The 16195-nt window shown below is 43.2% G+C and overlaps 1 protein-coding gene across 2 annotated transcripts in view; it reads right to left on the reverse strand.

Moving 5' to 3' along the window:
* Nucleotides 1-3382: 3382 nt before the first annotated feature.
* The window catches only part of USP46 (ubiquitin specific peptidase 46), a 76912-nt gene continuing 64099 nt past the window's right edge, over nucleotides 3383-16195 (reverse strand). For both annotated transcript variants that reach the window (XM_027544492.1, XM_027544494.1), the window contains exons 7-9: nucleotides 13877-14074; nucleotides 10172-10250; nucleotides 3383-9313 (exon numbers count right to left, since the gene is read on the reverse strand). In XM_027544492.1, coding sequence (XP_027400293.1) covers nucleotides 9212-9313; nucleotides 10172-10250; nucleotides 13877-14074 — 379 coding nt within the window. In that variant the 3' untranslated portion in view covers nucleotides 3383-9211. The remainder of the gene's footprint in view (nucleotides 9314-10171; nucleotides 10251-13876; nucleotides 14075-16195) is intronic.

Consider the following 16195-nt stretch of genomic DNA (forward strand, 5'->3'; position numbering starts at 1 on the left):
GTCTTCAAGGAGGTTTCTTTCCTCTCTCCTTTGACCCTGTGTTGCCCCATCTTGCTGAAAGATGACGGCCTGTTTAACTTAACCCTTGGCTTTGAGCCAAGGTAACTGTTGTCAGATTTTAGGTTGGCTTGTTTCTATTAAAAACCCATGGACAAATAATGTATATAAAATAAAAGCAAGACATGTCCAACAATTTTGAGAAAAAATCAGGAGCTATTTTAGACCATCACCACTAGAGGGCACTAGACCCAGCACAAGTCCTCAATCACCTCTTCTGCTACCTGTCTTCATCCTCCTCTGCTCTTATCCCAACCCAACTGTATGCTTCTAAATACAGAGCTCTTTGGCACATACAGAAGATCTGGAAAGAACTGAGACCTTGTCTGCTATAGAAAATTGGAATTCCTGAAGTAGATTTTGTACTCTTCCTACAGGTGGAGCTCAGGCCCCATCTTACTGGTTTCAGACCCTGCCCCAAACAGGGGTTCTGACAGTGAACTCAAGGGCTCTAGAGACAGACACAGCTGAGCCTGAGGGAGTCTAAGCGTAGGTATGGGGGTGCCAGGAATCCGTAAGCAATAAATAAATTGTCAGTGTTACCATATCCTGCTCATAATCATATTAAATACCTCTTCTGCTTTCTAGCAGTTTCTACACATCATGGCCCTGTTATCTCTTTCTTTTACAGGTTAGGGAAAAATGAGGCCCAGATTCATCCAAAGCTACTTGTAAGAAGCCTCCTTGGCAATCAGCCCTACACCTGCATTCCCTCTGGGTGGGAGTCACTGCAGATTGAGGTCTCAGGACGCTCAAGACAACCTTGAACTGGCTTTCTCCTTTGCAGCCATGAGGTCAGCAGCCACAGGCTGACCCCAGGAAGCAGCTGACCTCTCAGTCCAGCAAGTCCTGACTCCATGCTCTCCAGCCAGACCTCCAGGACTACAGCTGTGGTTCACAAGTGTGTTTAAAGCTCAGAGAGACCACACACTGTGGGGGAAGCATGGGGGATTTCAGTAAGAGGCTGTTAGAACTTAAACAGGATCAAGGCTTTGGTTTGGCGATTTGGGGTAGGGTTCAAGGAACAGGGTTTAGCTCTGGACCAGGTACTGTCAGGAAGCGGGGCTAGTCCTTTGCTTGTGTATCTTAATAGATCTCACCCAGGACAGATGGGAGTGGTGCTGACGCCATCACTGGTCCAGTAGCAGCAGTGACTGGGAACTGGTCCAGGAGGGAGGTTTGGTATTTTGTGGTTTTCAGGGATCTGGTTTTTGTCCACACTTGGGCAAACTTACAAAGTGGTCTTATTTCATTTCATCATGATCACACCATGACCTTGTCTGAGGTTGGTGTCCTGTGAGATTGTTTATGTCTAGGAAACAGCACAGCCCATTTTTAGACAACATCCCAGGCATAATTGTCATTGGCTATCTGGCTACTGGGGTTTTTTTTTTTTTTTTCACTCAGCTCTTTTTAGTTTTGTCTTTTATGCCTGGAAGATGTTGTGGGGATTAGATTGAATGAAATAGTATAGCTACACTACCCCACAACCTCCTATTTAAGTAACTGAGCTCTCATGTGCATTCTATTGTCTTGGCAATTGCATCTCTATCTCCCTTGAGGACCTACAGAGAAGGGTCCCTCTGCCAAACACCACTCATTAGCATCCCAACCGCAACATTATGACCAACATCTGACTCAGGTTGGTAAGTCAACATCAACAGGTGACAAAGTCTTAACATCATCCAAGCAGGACGCCACAGTCAGGACGTGAACTCAGACCTTCTGCTTCCTGACCCTCTGCCTTTCGCACACGCTACGGTGACAGCACCAGTGGACGACAGCCTGCACTGGAACCTGGATTTGTGATTCCAAGTCCAGCTGGGCTTTCTCAAACTGCTATTGAATCGAGTCTGAAGTTTTACTATTAGAGATCAAAGTCAGGACGACAGAAAGGCCATCAAGCCCGTAGGTTGTCTGTCAGCTAGGGGCACTTGTGGGGCTCACTGGGATTCCCCCTTGACCCTGCAGGGCAAACGCACAGACTGGACAGACATTGCAGTGACACCTGAGGTCAGAAGCTATGCAGTCACGTTAGAAGGTAATCATCAGTATGTTCCTATTTTTTTGTTTGGGGTTTTATTTTTAGTGATCTTTTCTAAGATTTTTTTTTTTCTTGACATACACCATTTTTAAAGTCTTTATTGAATTTGTTACAATATTGCTTCTGTTCCATGTTTTGTTTTTTTGGCCTCAAGGCATGTGGGGTCTTAGCTCCCCCGCCAAGGATGGAATCTGTACCCCTTGGAAATCCCTGTAGGTCTCTATCCGTTCCTTTCTCTTTTGTTCTCTTCTCTTGTGGTTTGATGACCATCTGTAGTGTTATTTGGGTTGCTTTTTCTTTTGCGTGTATCAGTTGTAGTTTGGGGGTTTGCTGTTTCGTGAGGTTTCAATAGAGCAGTCTCTCTCTATATATACAAACATTAGGAGGGTCTCAACCTTTTCCCCTCCTCTTACCCCCTGAAATTCACCCCCTGCCAACTTATTCTACATTCTGTACCAATTCCATTTGAGGGTAGATTCTGCCATGAGCTGCTTCTTCTTAATCTTCCCAGACTCCTCGAATCTGACACAAAGATCGGGTCAGTCAATGAATGTCCAGGAGGAAGGTTTCTCTCCATTCTACAATCTTCACCCCTTCTTCTGCTGGAGCCTCGTAAATCCAAGTTGGCACTGGCAACATACTTAGGCTAATTTATACTTATTTTTTGTTGTCTGGGCTTTAGGGTAACAGAGGTGGGAAAATATGCACAAACAATTTCTTTTCAAAAAGAGTTTTCAAATTGTTCTATGGGGTTGGTGGGGAGCGAGGAAGAGTCTCTCCTTTACATAAGTCTTATAACCCATCAAAATATATTCTTGTACCCCTCAGCATGGGAAACAAGCAATTCTTAACTCAAGATGGGCTCTGCAGTGAAGAGACTTAGCTTTCTGTGGAAGATATGACAGCTCACTCTCAAATTTTTCTAGTGTTTATTTTCATTTATCTCAGCACAGAATGTTCTCTCAGGCAAGGTCAACTAAGAGACACTCTGAAATACAAATACAGTTGAGTTGGATCATAGAAGGAGGGCTTGGTTAAATATATAGAAATAGTGGTTTCAACTATCCTTCCTGCCAAGTCAAATCTACATCTCAGTTTTCTTCTCCAAGCTCCCTATTAGGAGGAGGTTAGAAAAGATTTCCACCCACAACACAAACGCTTAACCTTCCTGTGCAGTTTCTGTGGAATTTCACACCTCCTTGATCCAGCCCATATGCTCACTTGAGGGAAGGGGAAAAAAGTGAAAGACACATCGATGTAGCTTATACGATAACCTCAAGGTTGTTAATAAATACTTTATTAGGAACCATCACATGGATAATAAGCACAAAATTAGGGGCCCTTTTTACAAAATCTAATGTCATTTCTGACTTTGGTGTCTCAGAACCAGAATGAAGCTATCTAACATTTGTTTGTCAGCTCCTAATGTGCTTTGTTCAAAAGCACTATTAAAATATAATGGAATCCAAAACGGGAGCATAGGTTGAAAGGTCAGTAAAATGGCTTGAAAACTGATGCGTGTTTGATTTTGGTGAAGTAAAGTTAGGCTCTCATTATTCGGTAGTCACAGAAGGAGATTTTTTTAGATAATTTATTCATAAAATCCTGTGAAGATCTTCAATATTCTGGCTCTTTTAACATGAGCATTAACAAGCAAAATGCCTGAGTCCATCACTGTAACATAATGGATTTATGCGTTGTTTTAAAAATGGGGTCATCCCTGCTACAAGGAGCTAAAAGGAAGGTGAAGGCGACACAGAGCTCAGGCGAGGAGGAAAGTGGGGACTCCAGGAAGGCGACCCAGGGGGAAAAAAGAGCTGGCTGCTTCACCCACAGCACCAGCTGCAGCAGTGCCCGTTTGCACCAGAAGACCCAGGCCGAAGACCACAATGTAGCAGGTTGTGATGGCTTCCGCTGCTCACATTATTTCCACAATTTAAATTTCTTTTCCACAAAACTTTTTTTTTCTGAGGCAGGATACTAGAAAGGGGATCCTATCTGCTTCACCTTTTTACCTCCCAACTCCTGTCCCCATGCCTAGCACTTCCAGGTGCTAAGTGATGTCTTCATTAAAAATCTCTCCAATCTCTCCGTGTTGTGTTTAGTTGCTCAGTTGAGTCCAACTCTGTGCGACCCTATGGACTGTAGCCCACCAGGCTCCTCTATTCATAGGATCCTCTAGGCAAGGACGCTGGAGTGGGCTGCCATTTCCTCCTCCAGGAGATCTTTCTGAGCCAAGGATTGAACTCACGTCTCTTGAGCCTCATGCATGGGTAGGTGGGTTCTTTACCATTAATGCCACCTGGGAAGCCTGGAGGATCTCTAAGACAAGTCTAAGAGTTCTGTCCCCAAGATCAAAATCTTCCCTCAGGAGGAAAAATTATTTAGCAAGCCTTTTAATCTTCATGGGGATACAAGACATGGAAAGGGAAGTCTTCGTCCTCTGTTCAAGGGGTTTGAAGTCTCAGCGAACAGGAGGAGGGAAATTTAGAGAAACGGGCAATTCTCACACCCCAGAAACTGTATTGTGCTGGTGGCAACAGGCTTATCCCGTAAACCTTTTCAGCAGATGGACAAAAGGAGGCCACGCAGCTCAGCCAGGTTCACCTGAGCTGCTCTAAGATGGGTGGAACCCGGGAGACTTCAAGGCACGTTGCTCTGCTCTTGGTCTATGCGGTTTTATTCCCGTCACTGGGCCCAGGAAAATGTATTCAGATGACAATCTCCTGTCCACACAGGGACCCCTTGAAGTAACTGTTGGGGGAAAAAAACCTTAGACATTTTAACAGCAAGCTTGAGTATCAGCCCTGGGGAGCCACATGCTGAGACCACAAGAAATGGGCCCACACTGCCCCCCTCCAGGTAGGCCAGTGGTGGGACTGGTGTGCACCCCGCTGGGGTCTGTGCAGCTCAGACCCTACCCAGAGGCCTGTGGCTGCTGCCAGTATTGGGGGCAGGGGAAAGCCACACCGATTCTTTCCTAGAAACCAGATGCCCATGAGATCAATGAGCTGGAAGCCACTGCCTTATTTTGAGAATGGATCTTTTATTTCATAACCGATAAAGGGCATTTTCTATGCAAAATCTCAGCTAAGCAATTCATTACACCTAATATACCTACCCTAATTCTGTTTTTCACTGATATTCTCAATTTGCTCTTCCCAGACCCAGGTTTCTGGATTGTGTTGCTTTTTCTGACTCAAAAAAATGGTGAGTACCCTCCAGAACCCTAACTTTCTGAACTTCAACAATAGTGGCAACTTTACTATGATAACCAGAATATCCTCTACAATGCCTCAAAATCAGGCTTGGACTGATTACCTGGACATAAGACTTGCCAAGGACTCACATTTTATAAAAAGGATTTTAAATCCATGTGTGTTAACACTACTCAGATATAATTCTCTAGGAAGAGAATTCCTCTTTATTTTTCTGTCAACAACTTCAGAGGCAGGGTATTAAACTGATTGAAGTTTAACAAGATTGACATTATTGCTTAAAGTGCTTGAATTGGTTACATTAAAAAAAAAAAGGTACAGATTTTTTAAATAAAAACTAAAAAAAAAAAAATTTTTTTGCAACAAAGTCAAATGTGCCACACAAATGCAGTAACTATTTTGGTTACATAGAAATGGAAGCCAGAAATATATTAATATAATACTGAAAAACAAATTTAATTAGGCAGAAATGTAGGAAATAACTTTCCCTGACCCGTGCCACTTACATGAGTGAATCACACTAGTGCTGATAAATGCCTTGACCATATAATAGCAGACAGGGGCAAAACATTTAGTGCACAATATTTTAATACACATGAACGTACAAAGTTGATCAAAATGCAATGTTTATAGATAAAATCCATCTTTGTAATAAAGCTACACTCCAATATCTAAAATAAGCCCTAAGCTCCAGTTATAACATAGTTCATTGTTAGGCATGCCCATGAAAATTAAGGGTATCCATGAAAATAAATGCATAGGGACCATTTCTGTCATTTTTTCCCCATTTCATCTGAAATCCAAAATATACCAAGCTATAAAACCAGTATGACTGGCTTCCTCGACAAAGCACCACTCTCTTGCGTTTTTGCTCCTTGGCTCTCTTCAAACCAGCTCACTTCGTGTTTCTTCGGAATGGAAAATGCATCAGAATAACAAGACTGGGCGTCGGCATTCTACCAATATTTACTTTTACATAAATGACACTTCAGCATACTGTATCATAAGCTAGATGTTAAACAAGGAAGTAACCAATAAAGCAAACATTCCTTCTCTTCTGAAAGTGGCAAACACTGTAACTTATTTTAAAACACCCAGCAGTGAGAAGAAATACAGCAAGCCTGCCCATTCCTGCCAGAAAAATGACACACAAAACCCTGGCCATTTGAGGGACTATTGCTGAGCTTTTGTGCTATCGTTCACCTCAGAATGGTCTCACACATCCCACACCATCCCTGCTTCACACAACGAACGAGGGATGAAAAATAAAGAAGTGTTATGTACTCTAGTCTTCACACAAAGTGAAATGACTTGGGAGGATGTAGCTGCCTAGTGTTTCTTTCATTTATTAAAGAAGAAGGGGGAAGATGATCCCAGATAGTGCTAAAGTTTAAAAAACTGATGGAGTGTGTTGGTGGATACGTGTATTTTTATCTCAATTTTCTTTTTCCTGCACCACACGACCATGTTAATGTCTTTGTATTATCTTCAATATTTATGCAAACATTTATCCATGAACACTGAATTTTAACTGACCTTTTCTACTAAAAGGAATTATTTCAGTTAAATCACTGAGAAAAACTTTTTGCTCATCCAAAAAAACCCCAAAGTACTGAATTTATGACTTAGCACTCAGATAATACTTCTCTAAGGGGCTTCCCTGGTGGCTGAGCAGTAAAGAACCTGCCTGCCATTGCAGGAGACTCGGGTTGGATCACTGGGTTGGGAGGATCCCCTGGAGAAGGAAACCCACTTCAGTATTCTTGCTGGAAAAGTCCCATGGACAGAGAAGCCTGCAAGGCTACACTCCATGGGGTCACAAAGTCAGACATGACTTCACGACTAAACAACACATTAGTTCTACAGGTTTCCAATTGAAACTTTTTTCCTCATAAATTAGCTTCAAGAGTCACTTCACAGATAATTTTAACAGTGTTTCTCATGTATCACTTCCAACTATATTAGGAATCAGCCATCGTTTTTTGAAACTTTGCAACCTGCAAATATATGGATTATGTATAGTATAAACAGCTCCCTGTATCAGTCACCTTCAATTGAAAAGCATCTCTTCTTAAAAACAGGATGAAAACTCACCTTCCAGGTAAGCGATAACTGCATAAGTCTTATGGAGGGAAAAAAGACAAAATATTTATAAATATGAATTCGCCTCTAAACAAGGCAAGGTATATTTTCATCACTTGTATAAAACAATAACATGAAGATCACCCTGTTTTTGTCTTCTCCAGTGAAACGTAAAACATTTCACTTCAAGCATGAACAGATGAAGGGTGGCATGCTTATGGAAGTTGTGAGCAATAAACAGTTCAAGATACTTCAAAGATAAAGAAATCCAGTTTTCATCTAGATAAAGTGCTATGCTCTTAATTGTTGCAAAATGGCCAGTAACATTTTCAATTTCAATTTTAGTTCACATTATGCCAAAAGTTTGCGTGTTCCTTCGCTGATGTATTAGGTAACAAAATAACAGGTTCACAGTATATTATAGTGTATGGAAGTCAGCGGTCTTCCCACAGGAAGCTGAGATCTACACCTCATAAGATTTGTAGGAAACCAAAAACCTGCTCAACAGCAAAACAGCATATCGAACCTTTTAATAAAAGGCATCGATACTCAAATGATTTAATAAATATACATACAACAAAAGTGAAAAAAAAAAGTAAAACTATGGTGAGATGAGGTTCTTCCAAAAAACTCCGTCTTGTCAAACATCCTGGGAGCCTGAGCCAAAGAAATGCTGCCACTTTGTTCATCGCACCACCTGCCCACTGACACTTCCTCTGACCCACCTGCATCCCCAGCTAACTCCAGTATCTCCTCTGGAGAAGGTTCCACGGTAGCCCTGGGCTTGCCAGGACCTGAAACGCTGAAATATGAACTGTTGTACAGTGTGGCTGATGGGAGGACAGGTGCAGCGTCTTTGTTCTTCCTGGGAAAGGACGGTGTTGGTGCTGCCTGGCCAAGCAGAGCTGGGTGGGTGGCAGTCCCCGTGGTGTCTCAGCCCTACCGCCTCTGACCATGGAACACCAGTGGGGTTGGAAAGATACCCTGGAAGGCTTAGCAGCACCGGATAAAGGAGAGATACAACTCACAGGACAGAAGAAGAGCATCACTAAAAACAAAGAGCACAGAGCTATTTTCCTGAAACTTGGTTTTGGTAGAAAGAGAAGAAAAGCAACTTTCCACTGTGTACAAAAGCTTCCTCCTCTTGGCTTCGCCTGCCCTGAGCTCCACGCCTCCTCAGCCCCTGGAATTGTAACGGCCGGGTGGGCACAGCCCTGGGCATCCTCGAACAGCTTCTCTTCGCCCTGTTCCACCCAGAAGATGAATTCAGTTTCGAGGTTACTCAATTTTAAAACATTTTCACTCGAACAAACTTAAAGCTATAGTTGCAGCTCTAAAAGGTAAGCATCTACCCCATTCTTCTGTCCTTCTGTCAGAAAAGAGGCAGAGAAGCTAAAAATGGGGAGCAATGTTTCCAGGGGCAAGTTAAAGGAATGCATTGAAAGGAGACCCCAGAAGCCATTTAGAAAGATTAGCAAAGACCCCAAATAGACTGTCGATGTTTGTAAGAAATGGCATTCTAATTTAGCCAGACAGCGGCATAGCATGTACCTGAAACTAAAATTAGCAAATGTTATTCATCTAAACCTTACTACAGTCTGATTGCAGTTAACTCTACCTCAGACTAACATAAAACCACGAGTAGTGCTGCTTGTAGAAAAATGAAGGGGGAAGAGAGTCACGCAGCCAGACCACCGAGACTTGGAGTGATGCCGTGCATCGGTGGCCCACTGGAGAGGAGGGACGTTTGCAGAGAAACCAGGTCCGAGTGCATTTTCCCTCACTCGAGTTAGTTCCACAGTCCTTTAAGTTATTCTCTTGACTGATAGAATAAAATATATCCAGATTCTGAATTTTTTGATATATCTGATGTCAGGCCATAGAATTCTTCAATAGCTTGGGCATCTATTTTCTGCAAGAAAAAGAGAAGTGAAACAACACAGTGGTTTAACATGATTACTGGGAGAAGGGAAGAAAGGCTAACGGGATGCACAAGAAAATGTAAGAAACACCGTCATAAAATTGGGACCTTTCAACAGCAAGTGGGTAACTCCACAGGCTTGACCGAGAGAACATGAAGACATACGCTGCAAATCACTGGGAAAGAATGCCACCCTTTCGACTATTAGCAACCATAGGTCTGCACTCTTTGAAGAAGACAGGACTTCTATCTTTCAAACGGTATACTGTGGGAGCTCTTGGGAATAAGCATAATTTATTCAGGTCATCAAAGTTTATTCCCTTTACTGCTACCTTAAGTGGGCTGAAACAGACCATGTCTTTGAGTATGGAAGTCTCTCCGGCTAGTGTTCCGTTACAACAAAATCAATATATGGAATATTCTGGTGTCATATAAAGAATTCTAGGTTGAACAGAGAGAAAACAAAATTTTCAATAATAATATCAGAAAATTTTGGTATAATAAAAGGATTTTAATACAACTTTGAAGTTTATTATTTGGTCCCAGAGTAGGCTTTAGTCACTGTAGGAAAGAGGACTTCCATGTAAACATGACTTAGGATGGCAAGGAGGTCCCACGTCTGTGGTCAATCAGTTAACAAAAATACAGTATTGATGAGCCCCTGATCTCACCCCTTCTCCCGTTCCAGAGAGGATGGGGAGCAGCGGAATGTATTTCTGAGAGAAATGTAAGCTGTTTTCAAGTCAGATGACGGGAATACAGGCCTATTTTAGAAAATGTCCACATGCACACATCCCAAAACACTGTCTCCGCCCCAGCTCCCTTGGATATAATCATCTGCATACCAACCTCTACAATGTCGTCGTCAAACAAAAGCCAGAAGCCATGACTTTTCACAATAGTAATATAATGCCCACGATTAGGACCACTGGAAAAGAACAAACAGAAGAATGTTACTAAGTTAACATTTACTTCTTTATAAAACTCTATGTAGCTCTTTATATGCAATGACTTTTTTGGGGGAAAAAAAAAAAAAAAACTATCACTGGGACAGAGAACTTTGGATAAGTCATGTCCACGTCCACATGTCTTTGGCCACAACTCACAGAGAGATACCTGGGTGCTGACACTGTGCTGGGCACAAGGGAAGATGAATAAAGTCTCTGTCTTTGAAGGATTCACAATCCACTGGGGAAAACAGACACTCAAATCCAACAAATATTAACACATAATTATTGTACACCCACTAGGCTCCATCTAGGTCCATTCAGGAAGTCAGGTAAAAAAAGCAGTGAATGGGGCTTCCCTGGTGGTCCCGTGACTCTGCTCCCAGTGCAGAGCGCCTGGGTTTGAATCCTGGTCAGGGAACTAGATCCCCTGTGCCAAAACTCAGTTCGCAGGACATCCAGCATGGTGCAACTAAGACCACGCAGTGCAGCCAAATAAATGAATAAATGTTAAGACTGGGAGAAAAGCCTCTTCTCTTCTACTTAAACAAACAAACAAAAAGCAGTGAATGAAACAAAGTCCTGCCTTTCCTGAGGTTGAGGGTTGGAGTGGTAATAAACTAAAATACAAATATATTTCAAGTGGTGATACATGCTGAAGAATATAGCAGTGCAACAGCTTGGTGAGCGACAGAGGGAAGATGCTACGGTGATGACATGAGATGTGAGCAGGAAGAATTTCCCTGAAGGGAAGGAGTGTGTGTGTGTGAGAGAGAGAGACAGAGGGAGAGACAAGCCATGAGACCACATGATGGAAGTTTCAGGAAGGGAGGAGAGCAAGTGTAAGGCCTAGGGGATGGGTGGGGGTGGGCATAGTGTGATCAGGGAACAGCAAGGCAGCCAGAGCCAAGTGAGCTGCAGTGGAGGAGGGTTAGGAATGGGCCACTGTGGTTAAGATTATGGACTTCAACTGTGAGTGAGCCAGGAAGACACTTGGGAACTTTGAGGAGTGATGTGATCTGATTCGAGTTTTAGAAAGATATTAAACCAAAATGTATAATAACCAGTAGGAAAACAAAAAGGTACATTATTACACACTACAGAAAAAAGTAGACCGAACAACCAAACAGCTTCTCCTATGAAGTCAGATTTGCACAACTGAGGGAATTTTTAACTCTAACTCTGAAGTTTTGTTTTCTCAATGCATCATCAAAGTTGGAAAGTTGAATCTGCCTTAGTTTGCTTTTTCTTTGCTACACTGCACAGCATGCGGGATGTTAGTTCCCCAGTCAAGGATCAAACCCACATCCTGTGCATTTGAAGTGCAGGGTCTTAACCCCTGGACCACCAGGGAAGTCCCTTTAGTTTGCTTTCTTTAAATAAAAGATACCCCAGAGGACTGTTCTCACCTTTCTCCAGCCACTCTCCCCTCTCCCTCTGAGCTCCAGCCCATGGGCTGCCTCTGTTTTCACACACATCAGCATTCTCAGCTTGGGCCCCTGTGACTGCTGCAGCTCTGCCTGAAAGGGTCCTCACTCATGTCTGCATTCTTGCCTCTTTTTATTCCTTGGGTGGGCTTCAGCTCAAATGTCATCTCAGGAGATAAACCTTTGCTGACCACCTTCCCTAAAGGGGCACCTCCCACTGCTCTCTGTCATTGCCCTGTTCCTTACTAGGAAGGCTTCCCTGGTGGCTCAGACGGTAAAGCGTCTGCCTGCAATACGGGAGACCCGGGTTCGATTCCTGGGTCAAAAAGATCCCCTGGAGAAGGAAATGGCAATCCACTCCAGCACTCTTGCCTGGAAAATCCCATGGACGGAGAAGCCTGATAGGCTACAGTCCATGGGGTGGCAAAGAGTCGGACATGACTGAGCGACTTCACTTTAACTTCCCTAAAGGGGCACCTCCCACTGCTCTCTGTCATCGCCCTGTTCCTTACATCATGTGTGTGCTTAGTCGCTCAGTCACGTCTGACTGTGTGTGACCCCAAAGACTGTAGCCCGCCAGGCTCCTCTGTCCATGGGAATTCTCCAGACAAGAATATTGTAGTGGGTTGCCATTTCCTAGTATATACATAGAGTCAGACATGACTTATTGACTAAACCACCAGGAACATAGCATTTACATAGCATATACATAATATATGGGATTCCCTGGTAGCTCAGCTGGTAAAGAATCCACCTGCAATGCAAGAGACCCTGGTTCAATTCCAGGGTCAGAAAGATACCCTGGAGAAGGGATAGGCTTCCCACTCCAGAATTCCTGGGCTTCCGTGGTGGCTCAGACGGTAAAGAATCTGTCTGCAATGAGGGACACCTGGGTTCGATCCCTGGGTTGGGAAGATCCCCTGGAGGAGGGCATGGTTAAATCAAAGAAAACTGTTAGAGAACCCTTAGAATGAATAAATAAATAGAAAATAGATGTATGTGTATGTATGCTCAGTCACTCAGTTGTGTCCACCTCTTTGGGACCCCATGGACTGTAGCCCACCAGGCGCCTTTGTCCATGGAATTCTCCAGGCAAGAATACTGGAGTGGGTTGCCATGCCCTCCTCCAGGGGATCTTCCCAACCCTTAGGTTCTTTAAAATAATTAGCAGTTAGAAGTATTCTTCAGGGGGAAATAGAAAGGTGGCTTGTAACTGACCAACAAATACAACTTTCTGAGAACGTAAGACAATAATCTGTGACTATGGCTCTGCATGGAACAAAACAAGAGTTGCTTCAGGTATGTTACAGTTTCTGATACCATCCACCCAGTAGAGGAAAGGAAATCACTCCATCCCTCCCTGTGGAACCACGCATCCTCTTGGTAATGGTCTGTTTACTACCACTCCATCCAGGTGGATGGAGAGGAAAAGACACCTGCTCTGTGACAGGCCCCAATCTGAAACCTACAAGGGTGACAGCGATATCGATCCCAGGGAGGGGACACAAACCCATCCCAGCTGAGCAAATAATAACAACAGGTGAATTTTCAGTAGAGTTTTCAAGACTTACACCAAATTATACAATAAAAAATATTTCCTCAAAAGACTTCCAGCAAAAACACTTTGCTTCTCCATATCTAGGGGATGTCTCTCCACTCTTTTTTTTTTTTTTGATTATGTACTTACTATAGAATACAGGGGAAAGGCTTAAAACTGCCTAAAGAACACATAAGGATACATTTTAATTATTCAAATGCCAAAGAAGTACTAAATTCCATCCACTGCTTCCAGTCTTTATTTAGGTATCTTAAAACACTTTTGTGATCATACTAAATGAGTAACCTGGTTTTTCAAAAATTAAAATCACAGCACAAACATTTACTTTTCCATGTGATTTCAAATTCTTTGTATCCAATGGAGATTTATTATTTCCCTTATGAGAGAACATTTAAATTATTATTATGCATTAATTTTATCTTTATTTTTAAATTTATTATTTTACTTTATATACCTAAGTTTAGAGATTCATTTTGAGGTGATAAACTGGAGCTTAGAGGAAATTCCCCGAAGCGCCATCACCACTGAGTCTGAGATCCCCGGCCCCGCCCCTGAAAGATGTGGCAGAGTCCACGTGGCCCAAGGACAGCCCCCCCTCAACGCGCTCCTTGCCCGCCCTCACCTGCCGCAGTGTACCACCACCGCGACCAGGTCGTACATGCGGTCCAGGTTTACTGCATCACTGGAGGTGTTGAAGAGCCGGAGTTCCAGTGGGAAGACCACTCGGTAAGAGAGCTTGGTGTACCTATGGAGCTGCTCCATGTACTTGAACCGCTTGAGGTGCAGGGCCAAAATCATGGGCAGCTTTTTGACTCTCATCCTAAAATAAACCACGGAATAGAAAATCAGTGGCACCCAATCCCTGTGAGTGGGACCAATTATACCACGGCCTGCACAAATGGAGAGCAGGAGGGGTTCAACAAACTTCAAACCAGCAAACTGCCAATCCACGTGCCAGAGTAAAAGGACGCTCGCTTGTACAGACTTGGCTAACTGGAGCCTAGTAAGCAGAGAAAAGTGCAGCGGGGCTAGGATGTGGGGGGTGGGATCATATGCTTGGTCAAAGGAGACACCCCAGAACTTACGTACCAATAAAAATATGATGCACAATTGCTCTACGTCACTGCCCTCTGCCTCCCAGGGAGAACGATATTTGGATAATCCCTCAACTCTGAGATAATGGAGAGGAGGGGGACAGTTTTTGAGAAAAGCAGGCTAGGGAAAGGACAAGCAGAGGGTGGATTCTGTACATATAGGTTCTGAGAACCGACAGGCAGGTATGCCTCAGATACCACTGCCAACTGGTTACCATCAGATAACCAGGCATGCTAGGCCCTTTCTCCCTCCTTACCCCTGGGCTCCTGGGCAAGTCATTTCCCTTTTCTGGCTCTCAGGTTCCTCGCTTATAAATTCAGAGATTGATTGGCTTAGGGCTATATTTCTCAAAATAGGCTCGTGAGAGCACCGGAGATGTTAATGGATGCGGGGTTTCTGAGGCCAAGTCAGGATGCTGCTCTCCCTTCTGTTCCTAAGTTCCTCCTGGCACATCCACATACCAAAGGCTTTGAGAAATCCTGCAGAAAAGGATTTTTTGTTTGATGCAGCAGTTCCGCAACTTACACAAACATGAAAAGCTCTTTTTTTCAACTAGATGACCATTAAGATTCTTCGGTAAGAAGTTGCAAAGACAACAGTTTATGGAGATAACTCTGACAGAACAGAGGATTTTCTGGTTACCTTCGAGGACACCCTCTTTGAAGGCCCTGAATTATTGTAAATGCTGTTTGACTTGTGCATATTTTCCATGAATTATTGTTTGTAAAGGACACATTTAATAGAATATTATTTAGAAATCTATTGGAAAAAAAAAATCCTGTGCATAAAAGTAAGCAAAACCACACCATCAGCAGAAACATAAGATTTATGGGGATCCCTATTATTTTTCAGGAACACAGCATTTTAGTGTATACAACTTCCAAGGTTGAATAGAATATGCTTTCATGCTCCACTGGAAGACCTAGGATGGCCTTAGGCAGACTTAGTTTAGATTACACGGATGAGGACAGAGGTAAGCTCCCCAGCCACTAATAAATGTTAACTCCCATCTGCCACCACAATGACTAACCTTTCTCCAGTTCTGAGGCACCAAAGAAAGCTGTGTATGCCTGGGGATGAAGAGCTGGGAGACTGGTCAGAGAAACTCGTTCAACTTCAGCTCTAGACCCCTCATGGTGTTAGATGGTAGGAATGGGCATCTGTGAGTTATCCTGAATATGCCACAAACCATGGGCAGGGTAAAGTTAACTCATGGTAAAGCTTTACAGGATAGTAAAAAATGTCAAGTTTCTTGGCTTCTGGGGACAGAACATAGGGAAGGACAATTATTTCACATTGTTCAAGACCTGTAACCGACCAGTGCTGGTAAAAAGATGGGCAACCTTGGGTCTTGTATCAACTCTGAATACGATAACTTTCTTATTACCCATCCATAGACTGATGTTATTGGTTTCATGCTTCCTTACTAAATGATTAGTATTACTTGCCTCTATCTTCTAAATAAGAAGTTCCAACATTAGGCAATACTAACAGTGTTACTGGGTGACCACTATGTGTTATGTACTATGCTAAGTCATTTTTATAATTCACCTTTAATCCCAAGAGGACAGTGATCACACTTGATCACCACTTGTTTACCCAGCATGAGTATCTGGCACACTGAATAAATGAATGAACAAACAAACAGATGAACACATGATCAGATGAATGGGCAACTTCCCCAGGTAGGCATCCTTATTCTATTCTACAAGTGAAGAAGGTAACTGACTTCTCCAAAGCTACTTGGTTACGAGCCCTAGGAACTGGGATTCAAAAATCAGATCTGTCAGGCTCCACGATCTGGTCCCTTCTGCGGAAAGGAAGCCACCCCCTAGGCTAAACCCTT

This window comes from Bos indicus x Bos taurus, chromosome 6, assembly GCF_003369695.1.
Source record: "Bos indicus x Bos taurus breed Angus x Brahman F1 hybrid chromosome 6, Bos_hybrid_MaternalHap_v2.0, whole genome shotgun sequence".
In the NCBI taxonomy this organism is placed as follows: domain Eukaryota; kingdom Metazoa; phylum Chordata; class Mammalia; order Artiodactyla; family Bovidae; genus Bos; species Bos indicus x Bos taurus.